The sequence below is a fragment of the Ursus maritimus genome, unplaced genomic scaffold, assembly GCF_017311325.1.
Source record: "Ursus maritimus isolate PB19 unplaced genomic scaffold, ASM1731132v1 scaffold_27, whole genome shotgun sequence".
NCBI lineage: Eukaryota > Metazoa > Chordata > Mammalia > Carnivora > Ursidae > Ursus > Ursus maritimus.
The window spans coordinates 35,093,575-35,118,156 of record NW_024425230.1 but is presented as its reverse complement, the minus strand read 5'-3'; the positions used below and the strand labels follow the sequence as shown (position 1 = coordinate 35,118,156).

Below are 24,582 nucleotides of genomic sequence, written 5' to 3'. Positions count from 1 at the left end.
GGCGAAGAAGTTGGTGTTATTAAGAACTGACACCACCCATATCAACATGACACAACTCTTCCAGAAAATTCTTGCCTAGGAAGATAAATAGATGAATTGCTAGCTCAAGAAATTAATTTTTCTGGGCAAATGGTTTGCTCATCTGGGACAGGACAGATGACTGCTCTCCTACCAAGACCACAGACTACACACATAGGCAAAGAACTCACTATTATGACAAAGTTTATTTATCAAGACTTGTTTCAAGACCCTTGCTTCTCTGGGTCTATGAATCCTAAACTGTCTTAAATATCACAAACTGTGCCCAATCCCCATCAATTTCTTGCTTTGAAAAACCACCTTATACCACTTGAGCCCAGACCCCCAAATCTCATTTCTTGAGATCCCCTTTCTGAGACACTACCAAATTTCTAGCAACGCGTTATTCTCCCTTGCCGCAGTAAATATCTAATAAACTTAGACTGACTTTGCTGGATTAACAGGTTTCGCTGGTGTTCTTTTGGGGAGTTGGCAGTGGACAAGATCTGTGAGCTCGAAAGAGAAAAAAACTGACATTTATTTTCATAAACCTGTAACTGAAATTTAGCCTTTCCTTCGCGTGGGATAGAAGCAAAAGCCAGTGACTATAGCCACGGCACCAATAAAAATTATGACCATTTGTCACCAGTAAACATTACAGGTACTTTCAGTCTGTATTATAGCTGTTGTATATATCTCAAAATATCATTTATGCTCACCACTACTTTGAAATTAATGTAAGGTCAGAGCTGCGAAGGCTCTGAGATTTTACCCGACCTGCAAGCGGACAAGTCCACTTGCCACAGTTTCATGGATGGTGACAGAAGACCCAAAACTGGATCCGAGATGACAGACTTCATTACTCACAACAAAAAGGGGTAGCCAGAGTGTCAGCGTATTTGTGCTGTTTCCCGAATTTCATTTCCACCGGCCATGGTGGGTGGGGGGAGAGGCAGGTCACAGGAACACGGGTAGCAGATTTTGTTAAAAGGCAGGAATTTAGGGCCCAGGGCTGGCGTACTTTCTGAGCAAGCAACAAACGTAGCAAGAAGCAAATAAGCTAGTCTGGTTGCCTAAGTGATCGGCTACCAATGCTGTTTAGTTTCAAGCGATGGATAAGCCTTGCAGTCTGGCACGCTTAGCAAGAATGGACAGGGACCCCCAGGACCCGTGTGGACTGCCTCTCCAACATGTAGCACTAGACCTTGTTCTTAATGTGTTTATAAAGGAGCAGATACGACATCATATCATCATCTTCCTTTTTTAAAAAAAGATTTTATTTACTTTGGCGAGAGAGAGAGTGAGAGAGAGAGGAGCACATGCACGAGTGAGCAAGGAGGAAGGGCAGAGGCATAAGCAGACTCCCCGCTGAGCAGGGAGCCCGATGTGGGGCTCGATTCCAGGACCCTGGGATCATGACCTGAGCCGAAGGCAGACTCTTAACCAACTGAGCCACCCAGGCGTCCCTCGTCATTTTTGAATTTATATTTTACTATCACTGGTTTCCTTTTTTATTTTATTTAACAGATGCATTATAAATGCATTATTCTGAGAAGGGGTTGGTAGGCTTAACCAGAGGGCCAAAAGAGTCCGTTGGCACAAATAAGGTCAAGAAATGGAAGATTTTTAGGGGCGCCTGGGTGGCACAGCGGTTAAACATCTGCCTTTGGCTCAGGGCGTGATCCCGGCGTTCCGGGATCGAGCCCCACATCAGGCTCCTCCACTATGAGCCTGCTTCTTCCTCTCCCACTCCCCCTGCTTGTGTTCCCTCTCTCGCTGGCTGTCTCTATCTCTGTCGAATAAATAAATAAAATCTTAAAAAAAAAAAAAAAGAAATGGAAGATTTTTAAAAATATTTTCACCAAGTATTGATATGAAAATAAATTGCTATACAACTCCATTACCCAGGAAAACCTGTTCAGGGCTCTCCTTGTCAAGAAGGGGGAGTGGGAAGGGCCCTGGTGCCCGATCCAGGAGACTAGAATTTGGGTCTCAGCTGTATGAAGGTCCCACTAGTTCGTTAAACTTCTTGTGTCCAGTTTTCCTCGTCTGTAATGGGAGAAACTTGTCACCTAACTCACTGGCTCACCGGCTCAAAACAGAGACTGAGAGGTGTACTCGCACACTGCCTGTGGGAGTGTAAACTAAATATATTTTCTGGAGAGTAACTTCGCTCTACGTACTCCAAAATATTCAAATCCTTTGAGCAAGCAAATCCATTATTAGAAATTCATTATTATTAGACATAATCAGGTGTACAGACGCAAATGTAATTGAAAAGATGTTCATGGGAGTATTATTTATAATCGTAGGATTTTTGTAAACATCTTGAAGGTCCAATAATTGAGGCATGGCTGCAAAAATGGTGGCACATCTATACTGATAAATGCAGTCATTATGAATTATCAGAGCAGAATATTTTGTGACGTTAAAAAATGCCCACGATTTGGGGTGCCTGGGTGGCTCAGTCAGTTAAGCATCCGTGTTCCGCTCAGGTTATGATCCCGGGGTCCTGGGATCGAGCCCTGCATGGGACTCCCTCTGCCTGCCGCTCCTCCTTCTTGTGTTCTCTCTCTCTCTGTCGAAGAAATAAATATAATCTTTAAAAAAAATGCCTGTGATTTTATGTTAAGTGAGAAAAAATGCAAAACTCTTTGTAAGGTGCCTCCAATTCTGTTGAACGAATTATATAACGGTATATAGGCTTAGAAAAAAAGACTAGTTGGAAATTTACTGAAAATGTTATTGTTAGTGGCATAATATGTACATATAAGAAATTTTTAAATTTACATAAAAAAATTTCTCCCTATATTTCTCAATAAGCATATGCTGCCTTGTAATAAGAGAAACAAATTATTTTATTTATTTATTTTTTAAAGATTTTATTTATTCATTTGAGAGGGAGAGAGCTGGAGCCCGCAAGTGGGGGGGCGGCAGAGGAAGAGGGAGAAGCTGACTCCCCGCTGAGCCGGGAGCCGGATGTGGGGCTGGATCCCAGAACCCAGAGATTGTGACATGAGTCCAAGACAGACACTTAACCATCTGAGCCACCCAGGCGTCTTGAGAAGCAAATTATTTTAAAAAGCAACTCAAAATTAAGGCTATTTGTGTGAAAGTGCATTGACAATCATATCGTGCTACATAAATGTGTAATGATATTAGTGTTTTTCTGGAAATTTAGAAGCACAGTTGGATTCACGTTTAAATCAATACATTTGACTGCAAGGAAGATAAATTGGTCAGTGGGCGGCTGCATTCTGTGCCGCTCTCCGGAGCAGGCAGGCTCCCTCTGCTTCCTCCTGCTTCCCTCCCCCTGCAGCCTGTCTCTCACTCCTGTTTGTTTTTCTCCCTCTCCATGCGCCATCCAGTCCTCCTTCCTCTGAAGGAGGCTGTCTGGTCTTGTCTCCTGGGCTGAATCATGCCTCAGAAATGGAAAGAGCCCCAAGGCCAGGGCCTGCCTGGGTTGGAGAGCTGGGGCTCAGTTCTGAGTGTGACATCAAAGTGCATAATGAGGGTTTTGCTGCAGATTCCAGGCTAGAGGGCAGGTGTGGGTGGCGCCAGGCTTATAGGCTTCTGGGCTGGGGCCCTGACGGAATACTGAAGCCATTTGGCTGGATTCAGGTGAGGCAAAAGCTGCTTTTTCTGTGGTAGGATTCGAGGGCATCCCGTGCTCTCCCTCACCCCAGAGCTTCTGGTGCCAACTCACTGTCCGCTGCTCCTGAGAGCTCCACCCTTAAGGAGGGCTTCTGTTGAAATGTATACGAATCATCTGGATTGAGGCTCTGGAATTCGGCAGACTTGCTTAGATCTGGATCCCAACTCCACCGCTGCTTGGAATCGTCACTCGACGTCTATGAGCCTGGGTCTCAACGTCTGTAAATGATGACAAAATACACTCACATACACCAAGCCTACAACAGGCACGGTTCTAGGTGCCCTTCTTAAGTCAGCTCATTTGAGCTACGCAACAACCTTATTAGGCGCTTGCTGTTATCATCATGTCCGTCTCAGAGATGGGGAAACTGCAGCCGGTTTGCTTGACTAACTTGCTCGAGGCCTCCCAGGGTCAGTACCAGGATGAGCCCAAGCAGCGTGACTCCAGAGTCTGTGTTTAACAACCATGTTTGGGAACCTCACCGAGAGACGAGCCAACACCAGTGACTATGATTTATTAGGAGCTTACTTAGTGCCAGGCACCACGCGAAATGCTGCTCAGGAATTTCTCAGTTGTTGGTCCCCAAGCCTGGATGGGGCAGGGACTATCGTTACGTGCTAACACTGACCCGCAGGACAGCCCACTGTATACAAGGCCCTCTGTGAAAGGCTGGGCCTTTGGGAGGCCGTTATGGTATAGAAGAGCTAAGATGTGTCCATAAATGAATGTGATTCGTGGTAGAATCGGAGCTTGATGGGGCTGGAAGAGAGCTAAGAGATTATCTGGTTTAAACTCATTGTTTACTGATGACAAGAACCCACTCGCTTTGTTTATTCCCATCGAGTTTGGAAGAGGATCCAGGGAGAACAATAGGCAACACTTACTGAGTTCGCGTGTGTGTTTATTTCACTCCAACAGCCAGACAGGAGAGGCCCTATTATCATCCCCATTTCGCAGATGAGGAAACAGATACGGAGAAGTAGTTAATAAGCAATTCGTCCCACCTCCCACAGCTAGCAAGTGGCGGAGCTGGGATGCTGGCAGTGGGTTCCAGAGTTCGGGTGCTGCCCCCCTCACAGAAGGTGGTTACGGAGCCTAGGAGGAGGCGGGTGGGTCAGGGGATCAGAATCACTTTGTAGACTACAACGAGCTGTACAGACGAGGTTATTAGAAAGAGGGAAGAGAGGTATAAAGCGGTATAAAGGCGCTCCTGGGGGGCTCAGTCGGTGAAGTGTCTGCCTTCAGCTCACGTCATGATCCTGGGGTCCTGGAATCGAGCCCTGTGTCTGGCTCCCTGCTCTGCAGGGAGTCTGCTTCTCCCTCTCCATTAATAAAATCTTAAAAAAAAAATTAAAGTGGTACAAAGCTCGGGGCAAAACCAAGGACGATCTCTAGAATGAGATGGCTTTGCTTTGGATTTGGACCCGCGCTCAGTAGGAATGAAGAATGTCTAGGGTGTTACGCGGTGGTGGTGGGGAAGGTTTCCTCTAGTCCTCCCCCATTAGCTCAGGATGACTGATCAGATTAGCCAGTGGGCATGTTGGCCCAGGTGAAGTGGTTATCAGGACCAGAGAGAGCCTTGGGGACCCGCAGAGAGCAAGCTGGGTGGGGGCCACACAGAGGGGGACAAATGAAGGCACACAGGCTGGTAGCAGGGCCAGGGGTGGGGGTGAGACGGCCTGAGTTCAAATCCTGCCGTCCTACCACACTCTGATTAGGAGACCACGGGCAAGCTACACAACATCTGTATCTCAGTTTCCTCATCTGAAGAATGGGAATGATAACGGTGTGTCTTCAGAGGTTTATGCAAAATTGACATGCTTGTTTGTTTCAAGTGTTTACTCTGACGCATGGCACACAGTAAGCACTCAATTAGAGCTAGCCGTTGTTATTTCTGTTATTATTGTCCCAGGATGCCTGATTGGTGTCATGATTCAGGGAGGAATGGGGTTAGAAGTAGACACATATGTCTACTGCAACCTGCTCCTGGTACATCTAAATCTGCTAGGGTTAATTGGATTACAAAACAACACGGACTGGCTCCCCCTTTCCTGCCTTAGGTTTTGTTTCCGAGAATCACTGGATCTGCTTTTCAGGCAAAGGTAAGGAGTGGGAGGATAAGGAGATAAAGGCCAATGGGCTAACAGTCCTTTGGGCTAATAGGGAAGGGTCGTCAGTGGTTTCGGCAGCTCTGTTGGAATTTCTGAACTCTTGTTAAGAAATTAATTAGCCTCCTCATCCCTTTGCATACTCTGGATTCACTTTCCATTCTCACAAGCAGACACACTCCTGCAGGGAAAATGCACATGGATGGGAAGTCCTTTCCTGAACAGACTGATGGCCCAAGAGGAGGATGACTGTTGGATGGGAACTAGGAGACGTGAAACTAATGCGTACTGACCCATACTCTTTTGCAGGACCAGGCTGGGTTGAAGGAGCTTGCATGTTGCCATCACAGCAGCCCTGCAAGGAAAGTATTTCTTAGCTCCATTGTAGAAACTTGTCCAAGGCCACAGCCAGCCCAGGGAGCAGGGAGTCCAGCCCAGATCTATTCGACGCCAAGGGTCATCCTTTATACAAAATCTGAGAAACTCCTTGACTTAGGGCTATCAGGTCAGGTCAGCCTGGCTTGGGTAAAGGACTGCTCTATGGGAGGAAGTTATAGTTCTTTCTCTCTCTTTTGCCTCTCCCAATCCTCACAAGTTGAAGAGTTGGAGGTCCGTCCTGTCTTTGGTCCAGGTGGAAGGTTGCAGTTTATTGTCACCAGCAAATTGACCTCCATCAGGTTATTAATAGTTGAAGTTATATTTACTATAGTTCGGTTGCTCAGTAGCCTCTTGTCATGGGTGTGGGGAATAGGTCAGAAGCACAAGAAGCTATTTCTGGGCTCTGGCCTTTGGGAAAGCAGCCTTGTCCTGTTTACACATCCTCTCTCGAGATTTGCACAACCTGACCAGAGAAATGTCACCCTCCAAGTCCAGGTAAATAGAGGCAACCAGGTAAATCTCCAGTTGGTCAATGGCTATTGAGTAACCAAGGGAGCCCAGAACCCTATGGTAGGCAATCATGATAAATATAGAAGAAAAGGGCAGCGTAACACTCCTGACTGCTGGGACAGAAGTGTATTCCTATCTGGGGGAGGGGGGGGTCACACAGTGCAAGTTTCGAGCCCCTCTCACATGACTCTTGGTCCAGTCACCCCTCCCAGCAACCACTCAGTTACACCACCAAATTGAGGTGTCACAGCTAGCCTGAACCCTAGTTTATCTTGCAAGGGTGAGAGGAGGAAGAAGGAAGTCTCTTACTCAACGATGAATAGCTGGATGAATCAGGTCTCCTCCAGAAAACAAACTGAAGGGAAGAAAGGGCCTGTGTCTGGATCACCTTCTTCAAAAGGTTAGGTGGAAAAAAATGACGCCGGGCAAAAGGCTGGGTGGGGGGAGAGAAGGGTTGGGGAGCCTAGTTGCTCTACAGAACTAGGGAAGGAAACCAGTTGGAAGGGAGCCCCCTGGTCACGCATCGGAATGTGTCACTGCCAAGTCCCCAGAGGCCAAAAAGCCTGGATCAGCCTGTCGGGAACGGGATATTCCGCCCATTCTGAAAGCCCCAGAATGAAACCAACCAGCTTGCCTCTCTTTTCCACCAGTAGAAACTCGTCTTCAGCCCTCAATTTCAACATTGTTTTTAGTATCGTTNGGGGGGGGGGGGATGTTTGTGTAGGGATCTGCCAGCTGGTAAAGTCGTGCTGCCCAACGGAAGAGAGAATTTTTTTCAGAAGTGGCCCAGATCTCACCAATAGCTCTGCCACTGAGGGGAGGCCTTCGCCAGCTAGGCTTGGCATGGGGGCGGGGTTCAAATAAAATAATTTATGTGAACTTGTTGAGCCCAGCCTGGTCCCTTGGGACCAAATACATGTATTTGTTCTTTCTCTGGGGGTAGATACTGTCCTTTGGGGGATAAGCCGGAGAGAGGAAAACTTCCCTATCGAGCTTGCACCTTTTGTGACTCCCCCATCACCTCGGTTTCTACCGTCCTAGTCCACGACCTCGCTTCCTAAATGGCCTTCCAGCTTCTACCATTGCCTCCTAGAGTTTATTCTCCACACAGCAGCCAGAGCCATCTTTTTGAAAAACGTGAATTGTTATCTTGTCACTTTCGTGTTGAAAACTCTTCAGATGCCCCCATCACACTAAAGAGTAGAATTGAACCACTTCACCACGGGTTACTGGGCACGAGGGTGACCTGCACCCTGACTTCGCCTCCCATCAGCTTTCCTATGGCCCATTCTGTGGCGGCCACGCTGACTTTTGTCTCTGAGCCCACCAAGACTGCGACCTCCTCGGGGCTTTGGCACTGGCTAGTCCCGTTGCCTAGAATACCCTGTGCTCTTCTTACCCGATCACTCACACTAATTAGGGACCCCCCCCATCACTCTATTTGCTTCACAGCAAACCGTAATGATCCTAACTCAGCCAGGCGTGTCTATCGTTTGTTTACTTGTTTGTTGTCTGTGCTTCTTACAACACAAGCCCCAGAAGGGAAGGCGCCGTGTCTATCTTGTCTATCACCGAATGTCTAGTGCCAAGCAGAGCCTGGCACGTAGATCTCTAGTATTCGTTAGATAAATGAGCTCTTCAAGCCCGAACCGTCTTGAGAGGTACGTGAGAAAAGGGAGGTTCCGTCAGGCTGAGGATCAGAGTCCTGGCCTGTCTGAATACAGACCTCGCGTTCCTTCCAGACACCTCGCCCCCTTCCACGGCGGGAGCAGCTCCCCCCACCCCTTCTCCCACACTTGATCACCCTCTCTCCAGGGAGGCTAGGCCGGAATTCCAAACCCTTCTCCGAGCCTGGTGCCAGCCCTCAAGTCCTCCCACGTTTCAGGGGCTCAGAGACGCTGCCCTTTTCTTAAAATGGACCCTGTCCGGTGCGTGCAACCCCCTCCCTGGGCCCTGCAATCAGGGCACAGAGGAGTCCCGCACCGTCTATGGTAAAATGGGGCGGGCCCCCGGGCCCAGCCGTGGTATCGCCTCAGGTCCCGGACTCTGGCCCCCTCCCAGCCTAGGGAGCCCCCCGCCCCCCGGCCGTGTGGGGGAGGAGCACAGTCCAGGCGTCAAGGGCACCGAGGACATTCAGGCCCGAAAAGGGGGTGGGCCAACTTCGCGCAGGAGAACCTTTCTTCACCAAGGCCTCGTTTGCCGGCCGGGCAGCTTTGGAGGAGACACCCTGCTTAACCGTTCCTCCCGCTCGCACCCTCCCCCTCCCGGCCCAGTCTGCGGAGGCGCGCCTTCCTGCCCGCCCCGAGTTCGGGGGCTGCTGCTGCGGGAGCGTTCCGCCTCGCTCCGGAGGCCCCCAGGCGTGGAGCTGCGAAGCCATCGGCAGCGTCTGGCGCTTCGGAGCTCTGGTGGGCGAGGACCTGCGGGTTTCCTCCAACTGGGGAGGACGCAGAGCGGAGGCGGAGGCCGAGGCAGTTTTCAGGCCTTAGGCCCGGCGGGCCGGGGCGGGGGAGACGCGCCCAGCATTCGCCATCCGGGGCGCGTGCGGTCCTCTTGGGACCTCGCCGGCGACCCGTAGCTCGGGCACGCGCCTGTCGCAGCCCGCAGGAAGGAGGGGTCCGGCCTGAGGCCCGGGGCGGCGGCCGCCATGGAGATCCCCTCGGCCCAGGGCCGACGACTGGGGCCTCGGAGGCGGCCCTGACCGCCCTCCTCCCTGCCCGGGCCGGGTCGCGGACGTGCCCCCTGCGGCATTCGGCCACCTCTGCGTCTCCGCCCTCCCCGGGCCGCGCTGCTGCCTGGGCGCGGCGGCGGCGACGGCGCCCTGTTGAATGGGCTGTGAGGGCCCAGGTTTGAAGCTCTGGCGAACGCGGCCTCCGGGGGCGCAAGGCAGCAGCAGCGGTGGCGACCAAACGGGTGTTGGAGTTGGCGGCGGCCATGGAGGGCCTGGCTGGCTATGTATACAAGGCGGCCAGCGAGGGCAAGGTGCTGACCCTGGCCGCCTTGCTTCTCAACCGGTCTGAAAGCGACATCCGCTATCTGCTGGGCTATGTCAGCCAGCAGGGAGGGCAGCGCTCCACGCCCCTCATCATCGCAGCCCGCAATGGGCACGCCAAGGTGGTGCGCTTGCTGTTAGAACATTACCGGGTGCAGACTCAGCAGACCGGCACCGTCCGCTTCGACGGGTAGGTACCTCCCAACCTCTCTCCCAGAGCGCGGAGCCACCGCTTCACAGGTGCTCCTCTCCTTCACTCTCTCTCCATAGAGGTATCGCTTCTTCCTTTTTTGTGCATCTTCCTGCCGCATGAATGCCCACTTCGCCTTCAGGGCTAATACTTCATCCCGTGGTTTTCTGCTCATCCTCACCGGCCCCTACCCCTTATTGCCTCTGTGGGTAAATAGCCACACCCTCTGTCTTGATATCTACTGGGTATTCTTCTCCACGAGAGAGTCCGTGAGCAAGTAGTATGGAGGAGGCGCACCTTCCCGGGTTTTACCTTCATGAGTATTGGGGTTGTAAGCGAGATCAGAAATTAACGCGGTCAGCAATTCACATCGAAGACCTCTGTTTGATGACTTATTTGGTCATCCAGTTTTTATTCCTTCAAGTGAGTGGTCCCTTCAGACGGGTTGCGGGGGGCTTAATGTCAAACTAAGCCCCTAGAACTCTAGCCTCTTGAAGGATCGTCAGGCAGCCAGACATCCCTAGGCATGATTCTGAATCTTCCACATAGCTCGGGGTAGATAGGTTGGCTGCAAAAATGGCCTTGGACGTGGTATAGGAGATAATGCCATTGTTAATACATGTTACCTTGTGATATCGTGGGGAAACTTGATAGTTCATGTTATTCGAGGTGGGGAGTTCAAAAATTCATATTGTCGTAGTTAAAATTTGCTTCTTAGGTTTAATTGTACATATTTTGGGGGAATGATAATGCTTAACACAAATTGGCAGGTGTGACATCTTTGCTGTGCTGGATTATTATAAAGTGTTTTTCAGATTCAAACTTCATTGATTGCGTTTGTTTTTGTTGACTTTTGTGCCAGTACATAAGCTATTCTAGCATTTTCTTCTATTTGAAGTAGATGTGGTTGGTCCAGGCATAAAGATATGTATCTTTAGTTTTGGTGATTGAAAACTGCTTGGTTAAAACCTCATTGAAAAAGCGCTTCTTGAAGATGACTAGGGCATTGTTGAATTTTGTTTTGTTTTTTTTTTTTTTTAGGTTGAAATAATAAAAGATGAGAGGAAGATATTTTTAGATGAGAGGAAAATATTTTAGAGCATTACATTTTAATGAAACGATAGTCCATGTTGGTGGTTAATCTCCGGTGCCAGCTCCCTAGACATCAAGGAGATGGTCTTTTTCCTGTTGATTAAAGATGGCAACCTGATTCATGTTTGCTTTCCCTTACTGGCTTCTGTGTCCTTTCTGGAACTCCCTGCATTCCCCACAGCCTTTCCTATACGCAGACAAGGAGTGACACAGAATGACCCCTGAACTTCCAGCACCATTCCAGTTGTATAGGCACATACATTCATTGAGATACGAATGTCAATAACAGCTGCTAGGAACATCGCAGCTAAGGAGCTTGCTGAGGTCTTTTTGGATGAGGGGAGGATAGTGGTGAAAAAATAATTTCCTAAAGCATTTGGAAAGGCTTTGCTTATTGCTGTCTTTTTTGCCATCAAACAGAAAGGTCTTTTGAGATGGAATTAAAAGAATCTGAAATTACTAGAAATGACTAGAAACATAGCATTGGCCTATATACTTGCCCAGTATTCTGCACTGGGCAGTGAAATTAAAGGGTTTAGTAGGCAAACACTTAACTGAACTGCTGTGTGCTGGGCTGTGTGGTAGGGCTTGGGTATGCAGAGGTGAGTACCATCCTGTTCCCGCAGTTTGGCGGGGGAGACAGAGAAATGGATATATAAATGAGTAATTGCTGATGCCGTGCCATTTAGAGTTTTAAAAGTCTGTTGGACTACTGAGGGAGTATGGGAGGGGGAGGTGCTCAGCTTTGCCTGGGAGAATCAGGGAAGGCTCCCCTGGTGAGGTGATGCTTGAGTTTGGGTTTTAAAGGAAGTGAAGAAGAGGGGCAACAGCATGGCGAACTTGTAGTGACAAGTGTTTCAGTGTGGTTGTAGGAAGGGATTCAAGCTGGGGAAATTAAGAAAGAGATTGTGGGAGACCGGAGATGGGGGGAGGCCAGATTTTGATGATTGTTGTGTAAAATATCAAGAGTCCCCCATTGGGGAGACTGCAGTTGCAGAGGGTTCAGTCTTGTGATTTTGGCTGAGCAGTCTTCCATCTATGTTTTTTGTTTATGGATTATTACAATTACGAATTTACTAGCTGCTTTGTAAAGGTAGTGGAGAATTTTATTTATTAAATGCCTGTGATGGGGCTAGCTCTATTACACCTTCTGTGGAGAATACAGAAAAAAATGTAAGGTTTCTCCCTTTTTTGAGGAGCTTGCCAGTTAATTAACAAGAGAGAATTGAAGTTCATGGCCACCTTTCTGCCCACTCCAACCACTCTGATATTTTGCAGTTTATTCCAGTCATTTTGGCATTTCAGAACTAGATAAAAAGAGTGTTATTTGCAAATGTCATGATTTCACTTTGCTCTCATTCCAGACATTGTGAAAATAGTCTGGATGAGGTGTTAACAGTATGAAGCTCACTCACCTCTTGGGGGCTGGCTTTTTGAGAGGTACTTAGCTAAATCCCCCTTTACTTTTTTATTTTTATTTTCAGTGTTTCCTAGTTTTTAGTCACTTATGTACCATCTTCACAATTTTTTGTCAAATTGTTGATTACCTATCCTGTTATTTGCCTAATATTAAAAAAAAAATTTCACTTGTTGGCTTCATCCTAAGCAACAGTTACCTGTATAATTATGGGTTTGATATTGTGTGTTTTGTGTGTATGAGAGAGAGCGAAAGACATTAAAATGAATAGCTTATTAAAAATTTTGTAAATGTCTGTGTTCTGCCTAAAAATTTCTATTGTACCTTACGAAACTCAAGTGGATTAGTAGCAGATTCTCAAGGGAGGAAGGGACTACCTATCTAGATCAAGCCCCATGGTGATATTTGAGCCTTAGTTCATATTTTTAAGAGTAACATTTGAGATTATTTTACTTATGGGTTAATATGTGAAGACTAAAATTGACAGATGAGTGGGCAAGAAAAATCACATTGATTTCACTTAGAAATGAAAGAACCTTAGTTGGAGAATGGGAAACTGTTAAGAATGTTACAGAAATGGGGGCGCCTGGGTGGCACAGCGGTTAAGCGTCTGCCTTCGGCTCAGGGCGTGATCCTGGCGTTATGGGATCGAGCCCCACATCAGGCTCCTCCGCTATGAGCCTGCTTCTTCCTCTCCCACTCCCCCTGCTTGTGTTCCCTCTCTCGCTGGCTGTCTCTATCTCTGTCGAATAAATAAATAAAATCTTAAAAAAAAAAAAAAAGAATGTTACAGAAATGGAAAAGAACAAAGGCAAGGTGTCCTGTGACCATGGAATAGTGTGCTGGCCTGAGTTCCTAGGGCCTGACAGCTCTGTGCCAGAGTTTGGGGGGGAACCCTTGTCCTAAAAGAGGTTTGCTGACAGGGATGGGAAGGAGAACAGGACCTCTGGGAGTTCTGAGGTTTTTTGTTGAGTTCTCTTTTCAAGTTGGCCCTAGTACTAATACTTTCAATATTCAGTTAGAGGACAGGCATGAGGGGCACATCATCAGTTGGCTTCGTTTAAACGTCATTGCCACACAGTATATATTTCAAGAAACTGCATGTGATCTAATAAATGATTTTAAGGACTTTGGGTAAAAGAAAGTGTTGACCGTTTACATTTAATGAATTTTTATTTCCATTTCAAGTACTTAACCAGACATTTTTATTTTAAATTGAACCAGGAAATAGTTTGAGCTTAGTTTTGTGATCAGAAATATTATCTTTTGTTGTCAAAGGTTTCCATCATCTGATGTGTGTATTTTGTTTAAAAAGGTGAATATCAGATTATAGTTTATTTTATTTATTTTATTATTTTTTAATGTAATCTCTACCCCCAACGTGGGACTCGAACTAATGGCTCTGAGATCGAGTCACACACTGCACCAGCTGAGCCAACGGTTTCTTGATTTTTTGTTGTTGTTTAAAGATTTTACTTATTTAGAGAGAGTGCGCAGGAGCTCTTGCCTGCGTGTGTTGGGGGGAGGGGCAAACGGAGAGGGGGAGACAGAGAATCTCAAGTAGACTGTGCACCGAGCCTGGAGCCCCGCGCAAGGCTTATTCTCCCCACCCTGAGATGGAGCCCTACTCAGTGGAGAGCCTGCTTCTCCTTCTCCCTCGGCCCGTCCCCCCTACCCCCCTTTCTCTCTCACTCTCTCGCTCTATCTCAAATAAATAAATAAAATCTTAAAAAAAAGTCAGATGCTTAACCAATTGAGCTACCCAGGCACTCCCCGGTTTCTTGATTTTTAAGATGAAATTCATAGTAGAGAGTTGGCATTGCAATTTTGGACTGAGTCTAGAAAGATCATTGTTTTATAGTACTTCTCCCATAGGGACTAAGTACATATTGCATTATTTTTATCATATTTTTATTTTCTGTTATAAACGTGTTTGGTATGTTGTTTTGAGGAAGTCTGTGCTCATTATTTCAGCTGAAGTCTGTGGACAAAGGAATGTCATAGATTTTAGGCTTATAATTCCCTGTATCTGTGTAATGTTTTTGTTCAGATGTAGAAATTCAAAATTTGCTAAGGCTAATGCTTCTGAAGGACTAGTCATTTTCTAATACATTCTGCAGTGAATATTTTTGTCTGAACTGCTTAAAAATTTTAATTGCCTCAATAAAAATAGATAATTGAAACTTTGTTGAGGCTCCTGTCACATCACTATATGGAAAAATGGAAATGATTAGGCTACCCCACGAAAAGTATTAAAGTGTTAGAAAAACGAAGTGAAATATATACTTGTAATTTAATTTTTACTCCGACATCATTAATTCTGGGAAATCTGAGGTGAGAAAAATATTTTAATCACTTTTTGTCTCTTTTTTTCATCTTTAAAATGGGAGTCATATTTATGTTTTATGGTTATTGTGAGAGTTAAAAGTAATATATGTGAATGCCTATTTAAATGTAAAATTTTTGAGTTTTACATGGTTTGGGTTCATGTTCCTGGCATATAGTAATTTCAGGTTTTTAAAGTGCAAGGAAACACTTAACTATGTAAATGGAACTATATATTAACTATGTATTTTTGATAGATTACTATGAGTTTGAAAAAAATGCTTTTTATTTTTTTCTTTTTTTGAAAAAATGCTTTTTAAATTGAAACTGTTTGGAACAATGACATGTATTAAGTTACCTTACTACATAGAGTACTATGTACTAGAGTACTTTTGTATTTTAATCTCATGTAAACATTTTAGTTATGTATCTGTAAAATGAGCATAATAGTGTCACCCTCATAGGGCTATCGGGTGGAGGTTGTTTTGAGAATTAAATGAGATATATTGCATATTGAGCACTTAATGCAATGAGTGCTTGGCACATTGAAGATATTTATTAGCTATTTATGTTCATTTAAACTGTTTTTCTTTGTGTCTCATTTTTGTTTTTAATCATGACTACTTTTAGTTAAGGTATCACATCTGGTAAGGTGCATAAATTTTAAGTGTACGATGTGATAAAATTTTATATGTTTACATCCATGTCAACACCTCCAAATCAATATACAGAATATTTTTATCACTCAGAGTTTCCCTTGTGCCCCTTCTCAGTCAGTTCCTCTCCTTTCCCTTCCCAGAAGTAATGATTATTCTGACCTCTATCACCGTAGATTAGTTTTGTCTATACTTGAACTTCCTACGAAGGGAATCATACAGTATGCTCTTCTCTGTCTGGCTTTTTTTTTTGCTTAACGCATTGTCTACGAGATTCATCTGTGCAGTTGTGCGTATCAGTAGGGTTTTTTTTTTTTTTTTGGTGCTTTGTAGTAGTCCATTGTATGACTATATGGCAACGTAGTTATCTTGTGCACAGGTATTTTAGTTTTTTTATTTATTCCAGTGTTTGACTATTACGGATAAAGCTGCTATGGACATTTTTATGTATACGTCTTCCCTGGTGGGTGTTCGCGTTCACCTCTTCTCAGTATATGCCGAAGAGTGGAATTGCTGGGTCATGGGGTTGGTGTATGTTTAACTTTAAGAGTTATTGCTAAACAGTTTTCCCGAAAGTAGTTGAAACAAATTACATTCCTACCAGCAATGAGAGTTTGAGTTGCTTCACATCCTGGCCAACACTTAGTATTGTCATGTCAGTCTTACTAATTTTAGCTATTCTGGTGGCTCTGTATTAGTAGCTCATGATTTTAGTTTGCATTTCCCTCTCCAGTAGTTATCTTGAACATCTTTTCATATGTTTATTGGTTACTTGAATATCTTCTCTTGTGAAGTATACTTGTTTAGTCTTTTCACCCATTTTTTAGTTGGGTTGTTTGTCTTTTTCTTATTGATTTGTCAAATAACATTTAACGTAAATGTCTTCTTCCAGTGAGTGGATTGCATATTCACTTTCTTCATAATATCTTTTGATGAATTGAAGTTCTTCTTTTTTTTTTTTTTTTTTTTAATTTATTTATCCGACAGAGATAGAGACAGCCAGCGAGAGAGGGAACACAAGCAGGGGGAGTGGGAGAGGAAGAAGCAGGCTCATAGCGGAGGAGCCTGATGTGGGGCTGGATCTCATAACGCCGGGATCACGCCCTGAGCCGAAGGCAGACGCTTAACCGCTGTGCCACCCAGGCGCCCCCTGAGGAATTGAAGTTCTTAATGAACTTCAGTAAATCAGTTTTTTCTATGATTAGCGCTTTTTTTGCATTCTGTTTAAAAAATAGTCATTAACTCCAAGGTCACGAAGATAGTCTGCTTTTTTTCTTTTTAAGAAGCTCTTACGATTTTGCTTCTCACGTAGACCTCTGCTAGTTCCCTGATTTTTATGCATAGTGTGCAGTTTGATGAGTAATTTTCCTAAATATCCGCCCGTGTAGCCACTACCCAGATCTTCAAGATTTAGGACGTTTCCAACAGCTTTAAGGCTCTTCCCAGTTAGTCCTACACCCTTTCCCGTAGGTAACTCCATAGGTACTTGTTAGTGAGAAGACTTTTGTGTCATTATTTGAAATTGAGGAAGTAACTGCTTGAATTATTATAAAGTGGGTCTTTTGTTTTCAGCAGAAACAGCAGACGGTGTTTTGGGGGTGTTGTTAATTGGGGTTAAACTATGATATTTATATCCTATCAGGGGATTTTACTCTTTCACTTCATGGGATATAGAGTTTGACCTGTGTTATAACATTAGGTTGTGTAGTGAGACACTCAGCAGTGAGGTTTTTGGTATAAATACTTAGTTGCTCTAGTAAATATTGCTTTTGATTGACCTTTTTGCTTAACACTTGCAAGTGTACTTATTTTCGTGGTTCAAGCACAGTATGTCTAAGTATCTGCAGCAAAAATATACTTTTTAGGTCTGATGGGCAGTAATAGGATAAACAATTGAAAAATTGAGGTTGGGGAATAATGGAAGGTAGAAAAATGGGAAAGATTGGCCTCCTAGCAAGAGTCTAATTCTATTATAAGCAGTGAGCCTAGTGCACAGCAGACAGTAAGTAAATGGTGACTGTGAAGCCACGAAGTGCAAACATAGGCCGAAGGTCAGAGAAGATGCCCACTTGGTCTTAGGAAAGTGCTAATTGTTTCCTGCTGTTAGTATTTTCCCCCAGTGGTTTAGTTGAGGAACATACATAAACCCGTAATACACATACACACACATACATATAGTAGAACGGATGGAGAAAAACTAATTGAAAGCATATGAAAGCTTCCCAAAGTGAATATATGTGTTTAATAACGTTCCCTTTGTGCTTCCTCCCACTGTCTAGTCCTCTTAAAAGTAAACAGTATCCTGACTGGGCACTACAGATAGGTGTGTAAATGTAGTGATACAGTATGTACCGTGTTCGGTGGACTTCTGCTCAGCGTCATGTTTATGTGGTCCTCCTGTATTGTACGGAGCAGGAAGTTTTTCATTCTCATTGCCGTAGTGGAAGTAGATTTGACTAGCTTGGATAATCTTAGGGGACAATTAATTATCCACTTAAATACTTTTTTTCCTAAGGCGGTTTCTAACACAGTGTTATGTAGGGCTGGGGGTAGCTTTCTTACTGACCTATTGAGAGAAACTGTGGTACCCGGGGGATACCGGGAAGGAGGAACATGTTTTTCCTTAAGAGCCAGTACATCAGCTTGGTGGTAAAGAAGTTACGAACCTCCATGCATTTCCTCTGTGTTTTCTAAAATGTATTTACTTAGCAAAGTAAATACAAAGTAGAATAGAAAGTTGGTGATTTTTTTTTAGGATTATATACTTCAGCGATAACAGTAATAGCTAACATTGCTGGAGCTTCTACTAGGTATAAGTACCATGCAGAGTGCTTTACAAGTCCCCTGATTTTATTTGCACCCAAACTAATGTTGTATTCGTGTTCCGCAGATTGAGGTCTTGGCCAGTGCAAACGAATCCATTCTTTACACTTATGTTAGGGCATGCGGCCTCCATTTTCTGACTGTGTGTTCTTTCCACGAACAGGTATGTCATTGACGGTGCCACCGCTCTTTGGTGTGCAGCAGGAGCGGGACATTTTGAAGTCGTTAAACTGCTCGTCAGCCATGGAGCCAACGTGAACCACACCACAGTAACTAACTCGACCCCCCTGCGGGCAGCGTGCTTTGATGGCAGACTGGACATCGTGAAATACTTGGTTGAAAATAATGCCAACATCAGCATCGCCAACAAATACGACAACACCTGCCTGATGATTGCGGCATATAAGGGACACACAGACGTGGTCAGATACCTTTTAGAACAGCGAGCCGATCCCAATGCTAAAGCCCATTGCGGAGCCACAGCCCTGCACTTCGCAGCCGAAGCCGGCCACATAGATATTGTGAAAGAGCTGATAAAATGGCGTGCTGCGATCGTAGTGAACGGCCACGGGATGACGCCCTTAAAAGTAGCTGCCGAAAGCTGTAAAGCTGATGTCGTCGAACTGTTGCTCTCTCACGCTGATTGTGACCGAAGAAGTCGGATTGAAGCCCTGGAACTCTTGGGTGCCTCCTTTGCAAATGACCGCGAGAACTATGACATCATGAAGACGTACCACTATTTATATTTAGCCATGTTGGAGAGGTTTCAAGATGGCGATAACATTCTGGAGAAAGAGGTTCTCCCGCCAATCCACGCTTACGGGAATAGAACTGAATGTAGGAATCCTCAGGAACTGGAATCCATTCGGCAAGACAGAGATGCTCTTCACATGGAAGGCCTTATCGTTCGGGAACGGATTTTAGGTGCTGACAATATCGATGTTTCCCATCCCATCATCTACAGGGGAGCCGTTTATGCGGATAACATGGAATTCGAACAGTGCATCAAGTTGTGGCTGCATGCCCTGCACCTGAGACAGAAAGGTAACAGGAATACCCACAAGGATCTTCTTCGCTTTGCTCAAGTTTTCTCACAGATGATACATTTGAATGAAACTGTGAAGGCCCCAGACATAGAGTGTGTTTTGAGATGCAGTGTTTTGGAAATAGAACAAAGTATGAACAGAGTAAAAAATATTCCAGATGCTGATGTCCACAACGCTATGGACAATTACGAATGTAATCTCTATACGTTTCTGTATTTAGTGTGCATCTCCACCAAAACACAGTGCAGCGAAGAGGACCAGTGCAGAATTAACAAGCAGATCTACAACCTGATTCACCTCGACCCCAGAACTCGGGAAGGGTTCACCTTGCTGCACCTTGCTGTCAACTCGAACACCCCGGTTGACGATTTCCACACCAACGATGTCTGCAGCTTTCCGAACGCACTCGTCACAAAGCTGCTGCTGGACTGCGGTGCTGAGGTGAATGCCGTAGACAACGAGGGCAACAGTGCCCTTCACATCATCGTTCAGTACAACAGGCCCATCAGTGACTTTTTAACCTTGCACTCTATCATCATTAGCCTGGTCGAAGCTGGCGCTCACACTGACATGACAAATAAGCAGAATAAGACCCCGCTGGACAAAAGTACCACTGGGGTGTCTGAAATACTACTTAAAACTCAGATGAAGTTGAGTCTCAAGTGCCTGGCTGCCCGAGCAGTTCGGGCTAATGACATTAACTACCAAGACCAGATCCCCAGGACTCTTGAAGAGTTTGTTGGATTTCATTAAGCGACTGGATATGTAAAATCGTTTAATGTGGTGCTAAAAAGTAAAGGACTTTAATCACAGACAATAGAATTATGTGTTCATAAATTCTCCTTTTCTTCCACTACCCTTCCTCCCTACCCATCCTTCCTTAGTTCTGTATTGGGTCTTTTTGCCTCATAACGGTTATTGATTTCAAATACACTTTAAACAAAGCCACATGGTTTAGGTGTAAACTCTCATCTGAGGTATCTGGATATTGGTCACTTAGCTTTTTCTTTTTTTCTTCGTTTGTGTCTTTTTCTTCCTTACCGAAGTATAATTGGGATACATGATATCAATTTCAGGTGTACAACGTAGTGATTCGACATTTGTATTTTTTTTTTTAAGGAATGAGTATAAAATATTTTGTTTATGTAACAAGGGACATTTATGATTTGAAGTTGATAATGTTTTAAAAAAACTGCCTACAAAAGTATTTCTGTTAAGCCTGTGTCAGCGTGTTATCCTTGCAGCAGTTTTGAGGATCTCATGAAGAAAAACAACTAAAAAGGACCATTAAAAGTAACGGGATACCCAGGTGTTCCGCACGTGCCAAACTGCTGTAGGTAGTGTTCACTCTTCGAGATTTATGTGGAGTGATACATAACACACTATAACATCAGGAGGATTTCAAAAACTTTAGCTGCAGATTAATCTGAAAATGTGCTAATTTAATAATAGTTACACATTTATAAAGTTAAATCCATTGAAATTGTTGCATTATGCTGGGTGTTATATACAAAGTAGTAATAATCTTAAAGCAATTTTTCAGAGGATATCGATGGACTACTTGCCTTTGGGCTTAAATTCTAAAATTCTTTGAAGTCTCTGTTTCAATGTAATTTCTCTAAATTGCAGCAGTCTGCATTTGACTCAGCTCACAGACATGTAAAAATTATGAATGCTGTGTTTTCTTATGAAACAAATTGTTATAATATAGTTATGTGTTCTATTTTTGTCCCTTTCTCCCTTTGCTCCTGTGTGGTCTCTTTTAAAATTTGGAAACTGCTTTTCCAGAGGGCGTTGTTGGTGCCCCCCGATTAAGGTGTTTATGACGGATGAAAAGGAGCCCAGGATGTTGTAATTTTTTCGTTTTCTTTACTTTGTCCCTTATAAGTAGTAGAAAAATCACTAGTGTGGTATAGGAAATCAGATGGTTTCGATGATAAGAATAATTCGCAATGCTCCTTTGAAAGGTGTTTCTGTGAGAGCTGCAAGTTTTTCAGCCACAAAATGTCACGGATTCTGATAGGCTTTGCAGAGGTCTCTGTGTTTTTTCTGTTCTGTTGTAATGGCAGCATTGTAACTGTCAGACTAAAAGTATTCTGTGATTATCTTTTAAGCATCACAGAAATTCAAGTAAAGGGTACCCACCTATCGATGTTAAAAATGATAAAATAAAATTAGCTATATCTGTATTTTTCTCTCTAGTGCCAAACGAATGCCTTAGCTACTCGTAGTGCATGGTACTGTAGGGGAAGACCTGCAGCTCGTTTTTCTTCAATGAAAAGCATTATGATTATGTAGTAACATCAGATAGAAACTAAAAGAACAGACACAAGCCCCCTGCCCCCAAACTCGTATGGTTTCGGTGGTCATTTTATGTACGCGTATTGTTCCGTGAAGTACAAGAGAAGGATTGCAGTCGGATCGGTAGAAAATCCAATGACCAAGCCAAAATTAGCACCTAGGGCCTTAAATAAAATAGATACCCCACGAAGTGAAATCATTCGAAGGGTGGGAGGGAATGGCAGGTGGGAAGCTTAAAAACTTGTCCCCCCAAGAACACAAGATACTTTGACAGCTACTCTAGTTATTCTTCGTGCTCTTCTTGCTTCAGCTAGGAATGTTTTGATGGTAAATTCTGTCATGGTAATATATTTCTGTTTTTCTAACCTGAGGTGTTTACAAGGAGGGTTTTTAGGGTGGTTTAAAGGGAGGCATTTGCATGAGCCCTGATTTGAAAATTACCGGCCTCGCTCCTCCTGGTATGAATCAAGGAAACACTGTACCTTGCTCTTGGCAACGCTCATGGCCTGAAAGAGAAAATGCGTGGCCTCCAGGTGAGTGCATCCCGCCTTTTCCACAGCTGAGATCAGACCCTGTGTTTTTGAGACTTCAAGGCCTGCTTCTTTGATAGTTTGAGGAGTGGCTAAGGTACTTGGTATTCAGTTGGTTCCATTATTAATGTGTATGATTTTTAAACACCAGAACTTAAAATATCAGATAATGTTGCATGTTTGAAAAACCATTTCATCCCTTTGGCTACCCAGGACCAGCGCTCTTTTAGATATTGCTTATTTATAAAATGAAGATAATGATTCTGTGTACATATTGAGACATCCAAATTTCATGACAGTGTTTTTGCGAAGGGATGAATGCTGGAGAAAGTAGAACTGCCGATTGAAATGCTGACAGTTGGAGAAAGAATTTGAAGACAGTGGAATAAACTATGAACTCTGCTAATGGTAACACATTTTTTACTATAGAAATAGTAGTGCATTGTGCTAAGGATCTAATTTTGTCTTGTAAAATAAATCCGAGTGTGTATTGTGAAACATCTGTATAAAACCATTCTCGAAACAAGTGATCTACATGCCTGTTTTTTATTTGTTGTGGTAGAATTATTTTAAATGTGTTTAGCCAAATCCTTCCCAAGCTTAAGGTTTTCTTTGTTTCGTTTTGTGTGTGTGTGCGCGTGTGCGGGTGTTTTAAGGAAAATAAATCGGTAGGAAAGATAATAGGTCTGCATCTCCGCTCACTGAGCACTCTAGGCTGTCTCCATTTCCAGCCACTTTTGTCACGTTCTGTTTATTACTGGTAGAAATAGGCTTCGGATTGTAAGTCTTCCTTGACGATAATTACAAATTCAGTCAAAACTTCTTTGTCTTGCATAGTAATTGTCCTACAAATCTGGCTGACCTGGAGGCCCGGGTGGGTGAGTACCTGGGCAAACCGTGTGAGACTGCGGTGGCTTTTACGCTTTTAATGGAGTTGGCGAAATTGAACTCTTGAATTTGCATAACTGTGTGACTCAAGGAATGGGAGCCAATCCATCCCCTCGACAAAGAAGGGGGAGGTTTCGATGTAGGGACGCTGGTACAACATAGTTTCTTCCAGTCTACCCTGCATGGCTGTAGCAGGCCACAGCCCAACTACCTTACGGTTCTTTGCTGTGGGGACTTCCAACAAACCAACCAAAAAGCAAGCTTTGGTCTTGCTCGTTTCCGGGAAGCGTTTTGTTTCATTATACTAGTAGTTGATTAATAACTGATGATTAAGAGAAACTTAGGTACGATAGCACTGTTTGAGGTAACATGATTCGGGGGCAGCAGCTCTCTAAGTATCAACTCTGCGTTTGGTGAGTATTTTTAAAAATTCAAATCCCAAGGGAACACCACCCTGTCCCCAGTCTCCACTGTAGTTTGAGGCAGCTACTTTATGGATAAGACCATTGTGGATTATTCACGCAGAAGCATTTCTGTTTTGGAATGGGGCGGGGTGAGGAGTGAGTTGCTGGACCTCGGGTTACAGTTCGCCGGGTTTAGAAGCAGCCAGTGATTGAACTAGTGAGTAGATGGGTTAGAGTATAGTAGAGGACTTGTTTTTATGGTAGATTTTCTGTAAAAATCTTAAATGTTCCTTTTTCGGCTAGCCAGATATATCTATGTACAGATGACTATTCTGTTTTCCTCACTGACTATGCTGTAACATTGAAATGGATTAAAGAAAACAAAACTCTGCCTTTTGCTCTGTGAAAAGTTACTGGCCCATAAGCTGTTAAGCTGTGTGTTTATTCCTACTCTGAAAATGCACGGCTCTGCTCTGCATACCCTCTCTGGGGTAGAAAGCTCCTGGTTACGTATGGCACATCGCAGGGCTTTCTCATACGTTTCTGGCAGATTCGCCAAAATCCTCAGATGGGCTGGGTTGTATGTACAGCATCCCCTCTCCCAAATACGGGATCTGACATAAATACACTGATAGTGATGATAGATGTATTCATTTTTAAAACTGTAAAGTAAATGTGGTCTTTAGTCCTAGGTTTGTGGTGTGTTCATTTGTGTTAACGTGCAGGGAAGGGACACCGACTTGATGGTTACGGGGAGCGTATCTTGATGTGTGTGCAGGGGTGAGTATTGCTAAATTATTAACAGCTTTTCATTTAGGGGTGAGTCATGTGATGAGTGGCCAATCAGAAAAATGAAGGAGCGAAGATGCAAGCTTTGCAACATGATGACGTAAAACAAGGTTTTGTATCTGTTTTTTATCAGGTGGTGTAAAAATTTGTGCATGGCTTTTTTTGTTGTGGCTCATTAGTAATTGGTAGAGGAGAAAAGATGAGGAAAACCCCTCAGCTTTGCTAACCAATCTTTTCAGAGGTACGTAGTTGGGGAGTAAAATCTGACTGGCCCTGATATGTTGAAAAGATCCTGTCCTTTATAATATTCACCCCATCCTGTAATCCTCCGTGTAGAAAACCGACCTTGTTGTATTCTAGGAACTCACTGTGATTTATAACGAACCAGTGATGTCATTCTATTGTGCACTTTTGTCAAACCATTTACGTGACTTTAATAAACATAGTGAACTTGCTGACTGCA

At 44.3% G+C, this 24,582-nt stretch overlaps 1 protein-coding gene across 1 annotated transcript; it reads left to right on the top strand.

The window, feature by feature from the left end:
- The first annotated feature begins 9,473 nt into the window (after positions 1–9,473).
- Positions 9,474–24,582, top strand: FEM1B (fem-1 homolog B). The gene is made up of 2 exons (XM_008708543.2): positions 9,474–9,848; positions 18,325–24,582. Exons 1-2 carry the CDS (start codon positions 9,601–9,603, stop codon positions 19,958–19,960), a joined length of 1,884 nt encoding a protein of 627 aa, XP_008706765.1. The 5' UTR covers positions 9,474–9,600; the 3' UTR covers positions 19,961–24,582.